General features: G+C 62.3%; 2 protein-coding genes across 2 annotated transcripts; both read right to left on the reverse strand.

Annotated features, from left to right (window-relative positions):
* Positions 1-770: 770 nt before the first annotated feature.
* Positions 771-4,137, reverse strand: BESB_002390 (uncharacterized protein; the record flags this gene model as incomplete). The annotated part of the gene is made up of 5 exons (XM_029358994.1): positions 771-1,003; positions 1,377-1,533; positions 1,825-1,961; positions 2,295-3,010; positions 3,506-4,137. 5 exons carry the CDS (start codon positions 4,135-4,137, stop codon positions 771-773), a joined length of 1,875 nt encoding a protein of 624 aa, XP_029221907.1.
* Positions 4,138-4,885: 748 nt separating this feature from the next.
* Positions 4,886-6,154, reverse strand: BESB_002400 (zinc finger, C3HC4 type (RING finger) domain-containing protein; the record flags this gene model as incomplete). Its single annotated transcript, XM_029358995.1, has 1 exon — positions 4,886-6,154. The coding sequence occupies one exon, from the start codon at positions 6,152-6,154 to the stop codon at positions 4,886-4,888; it is 1,269 nt and encodes a 422-aa protein (XP_029221908.1).
* Between the last annotated feature and the right edge of the window lie 854 nt (positions 6,155-7,008).

Below are 7,008 nucleotides of genomic sequence, written 5' to 3' on the forward strand. Positions count from 1 at the left end.
CTTCAAAAGAAGTAAATGAAGTAGCTGCACGTATCCATCGCTTAGAGAGAAGAGACAAAGTTCACGTCCTGGCTGATTGATGCGACGACGCTTCCTAGCTACGCTGTGTTAATGCTCCTTTTACTTGCAAAACGCAGAACAGCAACGGTGCGGCAGCGACTGAGGAGTGCGGGAAGATGAATGGATGCTTCAGTTATTCATCACCAGGTTGCAAGCCCCACGACGCAGCCTTCGTGACCGCTCGAACCGAAAAGAGGCTTTACAAGAAACAGAAAAGGAGGCTTCGCCAGAGGACAAGGGCGAGGGATTCCTAAACAACGACGCACTGGTGCGTGTCTCAGAAACCAGAACCGATCCCAAACAACTCCGAAGCCGCAGCCTGTGCCCCAGCACTCGCGGCGCTTTCAAACTGAGACGCGACGAAGCTGGAGCGCGCGCGAAACCCAGTCTCGCTCTCCGCACACAAGAGAGGTGGAGGCCTCTTCCACACGCGCGGAGGCTGACCCAGTCGAATGCCGCCGCCTCAGGGGCGGCCGCCTTTTGTCGCCTGCAGTCTCCTGCGCTTCTTGGAAAACGACCGCAGCCTCCTCTCCCTTCGTGCTGCCGCGCCGAGAGGCGCGACAGCCTCCTGACCGTGTCGCGGGCAGAACCCCAGCACAAGACCTTTAGGGTTTAGGGTGCACCACGAATTCCAGCAGACGCACTCCGTTCGTTCGCGGGAACCCAGTCGTGCTCGGGGGCTGGTCTCCGGGGCTGTCTCCGCTGCAGTGTCAGCGCGAAACCTCGAAGAGACCCGCGAGGGTCGCCCCGAGGGCCTCTGGCGGCGAAGGCCAGCCGAGCGCCGCCACCCTGCCCTCTGCGTCCACGAGAAGGACCCTGCCGCCGTTCGCCACCAGCCGCAGCGGCGCGGCGGCGCCGGGTGGGTCGGTGAAAAGTAGGCCAACGCGGCGCGGCGAGTGCGGAGTGAAGGCGAGACTCGGCGTGCTCCACAGCTCCACGCTATCTGAACAGACGCCCGCACAGAGACACCCGTGACCCAACTTGCAGCAGCGCGCGGACGCGCGAAAAAATCGGCGTGTGGCGAGGTAGAGGGCGCAGCAGGACCCCCCAGGCGCGCGCGGAAGACACCCGCCAGGAAAGACGCGCGCCAGCCGGGAACAAGAGACTCTAAAACGAAGCACAACGATCACCCAAGAGACGCCCCGGGGCGAGGATGTAGGGCGGGAGGCGCGCATGCGGCGCAAACAGGACTCGCTCAGCGCAGGACATTCACGGAGAGCGCTTTCGACCCTAAACCGTAATTTTGGGCAGTCTCGGCAGGGTGCGAGGCGCAGGGCACGAATGTCGCGGCTTTCTGCGTTTTCTTCTTCGCTTACTGCGTCGCGGCGCGTAGAAGACGAGCCCGCCTTCCGGAGCCTGCGAGGGACGCGCAGGCGAGGAGGCGCGGCCGCGCCGCAGCCAGGCGACTTGCGCCTCGCGGTAGCCCTTCCACATGTGCAGAATTTCTAGCGACGACGTGTGCACCAGCGAGACCTGCACACACGAGACCGAAATCGCAATCTGCGTGAGCAACGCGCCGCAGAAATAAGAGGCGAAACCACCGGCGGGTGCAGCTGGCGGAGCCCGCGCGCGAGCGACACGCGACACGCACAGACACACGCCCTACACACGCAGCCGGCGGGCTTGGCTGAGTCAGCAAAGAGGCGGAAAACCCCGACGCTGGGCGACAGGAAGGGTTCAGAGGGTTCACGCAGAGGGAACCGCGCACACGTGCACGCAAAATCGAATTTCTGAAGAGGCACTTCACGCGGTCTGCGTCCTCACCCGCCCGCAGTTGTCTGTGATCGCCGCCAGCTTCGCATTCCAGGGGCAAACGGCGAGGGAGAGGCCCGTGCGCCGCCGCTCATCGAGGACCTGCCCAGCGAGACTCGGCAAATTCACAGCGCCAACTGAGTCGACGCCTGAAACGAAAACACACGCAGGACTCTCCACGCCTGGGCGAGACAGTCGCCAAAACAGGCAGGCGCAGCACGCTTGCGCATGACACAGCGAGGCATGCGCGGCGCAAGCAGCAGCAGAGAGCGTCTCGGCGAGCCCGCGAGGAGGCCCTGGCGGTGGCGAGCGTCACGCGCCTCAGCCGTTGCGCAAGAAAGCGTCCTTGCGAGCGCAAAACCGACCGTGGAAAAACGTTAGATTTCGCGAGTGCGTGGCAGCGGTGGCACAAGGGGATCGGACGCCGTTCTTGAAAACGTGTGCCGCCTCTTTGCTGCTTCGTGCCCGTGGAGACGGCTTACCGTCGGCGCCTTCTGCCCGCGGCTTGCCGTTCTCTGTGCGACTCCCAGGCACGGGCGAGGAAGCGGGCGCCGGCGTCTCCTCGGCGGCGTGAGCAGGCGAGCCGAGGAGCGAGGAGAGGCCGTGGGAGACGTACGACGCCGCCGCAGAGAGCAGCCGCGTGGGTCTGAGCGTCCGCAGCGCCAGAGTCCTCGTCTCCCCGCGGCGCGTCACCCGCGCTCCAACCCGCGCCGCCTCGGCAGACAGCGCCGCGGCAGGGTAGACATGCAGCGTCAGCACCGCGTCTCTCCCTGCAGCTAAGACGCCGACTTCGAGGAGAGCAGACGCAACTGAAGACGCCGGCGACGCCGCGAGCGGCGCGGCGGGCACACCCCCAGTCGCCGCAGTTGCGAGGGGCGAAGAAGAAGGCGCAGAGTCTGCCGCGGCAGCAGCGAGACGCTCGCGTGCTGCCGCGGCGCCGCGACGCGTCTGCCGCAGCGAGAGCGACGGCGCGGCGGGCGACATCATGCAGGAGGAAGAGGCGGCGCGGTCGCCGAAGAGGAACTGAGACGCCGAGGGCGCGCACGCCGCGAGGGAGGAAGCGTCCGCCAGATCTGTGAGAAGCTCGGGGGCGAAGATAATCGCGTCATCGGAGTCGAGGTGCATAGACAACGCCGCTGCGCCACTCGCACAGCTGCGAGGCACGAGGGCGATCGCGTGCGTCGTCCCGCGATTGAGTCTACGCACAAAATGCACACATATCGAAACAGAAAGCAAAGGGGCGTGAAGAGAACTGTGTGCAGATACACCCTAGCGCGAAAAAAACGCACCATGCGAAAACAGCGCAACAAACCGAGGAAAAACAGACTAGGCAGTAGCCCTCCTCCCCACAGTACCGGATTCGCCTCTCTGCTTGCCTCTCTGCTTGCCTGCCTGCTTGCCTGCCTGCTTGCCTGCCTGCTTGCCTGCCTGCTTGCTGCACGTGAGTTCTCTGTGTGCTGCACCTCTCTCTTCTGCGCCATAGCTCGTCTCCCTTCTGCGCCCCAAATTCCCCTCTCCTCCTGTCTTTCCCTCCTCTCCTGCGCATCGACAGCTCCCTCGCGAGCTGCTGCGTGCGCTGTCCTGCCATTCTACCACGCGCGTTCAAACAGTTTGTCTCTACAAGCGAATGCTTCCCCGAATAGAACCCGCGCCATTCGCAGCAGCGACTGACGAGCTCCACAGCGCCGCTTACTTCAGGAGGACGCGTTCTACCGCGCGACTCGCGTCCGCCCTTTCTTCCTCCCCGCCGCGTCGCACCCGCGGGCCTTCGCTCGCGTCGGCGGGCTCCAAAAGTCTCTTGCCACAGTCGTCGCGCCCTGCGCCTCCGCCGCCGCCCGCAGACACGCTCTCGGGGGCGAACAGCGCGCGCCTGAGCGCGGCGAGACTGGCGATCCCGACGAGAGATTCTACGTTCGGCGGAGACGCGGAAGACACGGGAGCGGCGAAGAGAAAGCCCACACAGGCCGGCGGAGTCTCTTGCAGCGAACCAGGCGACTCCCCGTTCATCTCGTTCGCACTCATCTCGCGCGCGTCCTCGGCATCGGCGCCGCGAGAAGAGAAGAGAGGAGTCGCGGCGGAGATAGCGGGCGTGGTGAAGGAGGGCGAGGCGCCAGGGGCACGGGTCCAGACGAAAGGAGAAGCGCTGAAGGCGCCAGACGTCGAGATAGCGGCGGACTCCAGCGGATCTAGGAATGCAACCGCGCGAAGTGGAGGCGTGTCCATCCATCCAAACGCCAGGCAGAGCGACCCCGAGGCCGAGTAGATGCACACTGAGCCGCTGAAGAAGGGAAAGGCGACAGAGAATAGAACCAAAACGCCTGGCATCTGTCCCCTGGATCCCGACTCTATCCATGCAAAGTAGAGAATGGGAACCCAGCAGTCTGGTCTCACGCAAGGAATTTCTGTCCACGCCCCTGTGTAGGCGTGATTTAAATACACGTTCACACATACACAGCTATACATATATATGTTTACATATACATATGCATACAGAAGAACTTTTACACACATGTAACTAGGTATGCAGACTTCTATGTATGTAATAGCCTTGAGAAAAGTGGAGTCGTGAAGCAGCCTCGAGCGCAGCGGCGCATGAGTGCGGCGGAGAGTCTCTGCAGCCTCAGTCACTGTGCTGTCAACCCTGAAACGTATCTCTGCAGAGAGAGAGTCTGTGTGTCTTTTCCTTGAATTGCTGCCGATTTCTGCACGCATGCATATTCGTCGAAATGTAGATCGGGACGCCGAATGACATTCGCAGGACCGCGGATTCTTCATTCGCATAAAAATCCTTTCTTCACCTGTTGAAACCGACGAGAAGGTGTGGCGCGGAATCTTGAAGAAGCGGCAACCAAAGCTGTGGGCGCAGATCACATGATGACTCTCAAAAATATTTTTCTCCTTACTTCGCGATTTTTCTCGCTCGATTCCGCGAGCCTTCGCCCTTCGTCCTCTCCCTTCTCAGCAGGCCCTCGGTCTCTTCCGGCCGGCGGCGTGCGTCTTCTGACTGCAAAGCTCCCCCCAGTCCTCCGCGTGTTTCCACGTGACTCGCTCTCCTCCACACGCGCATACGCGTCTAATTTGAAAAAGTGAACAGCTCCCGCCCTATCCGTTTTTCTCTTCTCTCTGTAGACTGTGTGGAGTGCAGCTCATCTGCAGAGTACGCCTTGAGTCTCTGCGCCTCGGTTTCTGCGGCTTTTTCGCCTTTTTCGCTGGCTTGGCGTCCTTCCGTCTTCGCGCCACTTACCACTGAGCAGACTTCTTCTTCTCCGCGCCGCGCGATCGGCACACTCCATCGCTGTTCCTCCATGCGCGTCGCGCAGCATGGCGCCCGCCCGCAGGCCTCCTCCCAGGATCCCGCGAGATCGCGGCCGCTTCCTCGCGTGAAGGCGCACGAGGCAGAGGCCGCACGGATCCCATCGAGCCTCAACGAATCCTCTGCTGTTCGCTCTCCCTCGCCCGCGTCCTCTTCTGCTTCTCCCCGGCTCGGGTCATCATCTTCTCCTTGAGGCGCCGCAGCCTGGAGGACTGCGGAGGTGAGGATTGCCTCGCAGCTCGCGGCCTCGCGCTCTCGACAGCAGCATCTTTCGCGCTGCTTTTCTTCTCGCTCATTGCCCCCTTCGCGGCTTCGGCTGGCGTCTGCATCCGCGCGGCGCCGCGCCCAGACGCAGCAGACGACCCGCGCGCTGCTGGGCGCGTGCGCGGCGAAGAAGAATCGGCAGCCGCTCGGCGGGTAGGCGCAGGTCGCCGCCGCGCCGGAGGAGAAGCTCGCGGAAGAGTCGCGCGCGCGCCGCTTCGAGGCCCGGCGTGCGTCAGTCTCTTTGAAGACGGCGGCGGCGCAGAGAGAAGAACTCTCCACGCTCGCCTCGCAACATGCGCACGCCTGAGACGAAGAAGATGGACAAGAAGAAAAATCAGAGGACGAAGATGGCCGGGAAGAAGAAGGAGAGGAGGGAGAAGGGGGATGCGTCGCGCGAGGGCGACGCGAGCAAAAGGGAGAGGCTGAGGCGCCTATATCCGGTCGGCGGATGCAAGCAGGAACGTCTAGAGGCGTCGCTGGGGCGGAAGAGAGAAGTCCGCAGGGTAGCGGTTGCGCGCCTGGGCCCGCGCGGCGAGAAGGCGGAGCTGCATCGTCTTCGAAGGGAGGAGAGGACACGTCGGGCGAAAATGACGAATAAAACGCGCAAAGCGGCGGCGGGCTCGCGCGCGTCGAACGCGCAGACGCAGGGGCAGCCGCAGGGAGACGGAGACAGTCCTGGGTCAAGGGAGAAGACAGAAGAGGCGAGACACCGTGGAGCTGCAGCAGGCGGACCGCCTCGCAGGCGAGAGAGAGGGAAGGCTCCATGCCAACGGCGAGCGGCGACTTCGCCACGGGGCTAGCCGTCCCGTCGAGGAAGAGAAAAAGGCGAATGGCCGCACGCGCGCGAAGGTAGAAAAGCCCACGCGCTCAGAAGTGATAGAAGAAAACGCGCGTGTGGCTTGTGATGGCTTGGCTCTCTGGCTTATCTCCCCTCCATCGTCCCGCCTGTGGTGGCTGCGTGTGTGCCTGGGGCTGCGCTGCGCCTGCCGTCTCGTTGAGGGTCACCGATTTTCTCGCTTTTGGCCTCCGCTGCCCTCGCTTCCTCTTTGCGTGTTTCCGTCGTCTGCTGTTTTTGTCGCGATGTTTTCTTCTTCTCTTCGCGTTCCCGGGTCCTCTGAGGCGCGCGCGTTCATTTGAACTCCGAGGCGCGACTGTACGAAAAGGCGCGCGGCGTGACAAGGCGGAGTTTGAAGCGACGAGAAAATCGTGTGCAGAGGTTCTTCAGAAAGCACATCCTCAAGACACATGCCGAGCAGACAGTTAGAGAAGGGGGGAGAGCAAAGCGGGGGCAAGAGCGCTGGCTTTGAACAAAATCGCCCGTAGCTTGCGCATGCACACACTTTCGAGAAATCAAATGCATGCGTGGCTAGTTTGAAGTCGTTTACGGCTTCTCAGTGCCTGCCTCCGCGGCGATTTTCTCTGACTTCGCCGTCTCGCAAGGCCTCCTCCTTTCCTCCGCTTCGTCTCTGTCGCTTTCTCTGTCTCGCCCCGTGCTTTTTTTCGTTGCGGTCTGCCTTTTTTTCCTTCTGAATGGGGTAGGATGAAGAATGCAACACTGTTAGCTGAATTTGCTGTCCTCCATTCTTTCTCCGCGCTTCGCCAACACGCCAGACTCACTT

The sequence above is a fragment of the Besnoitia besnoiti genome, chromosome I (assembly GCF_002563875.1).
Source record: "Besnoitia besnoiti strain Bb-Ger1 chromosome I, whole genome shotgun sequence".
NCBI classification, from domain to species: domain Eukaryota; phylum Apicomplexa; class Conoidasida; order Eucoccidiorida; family Sarcocystidae; genus Besnoitia; species Besnoitia besnoiti.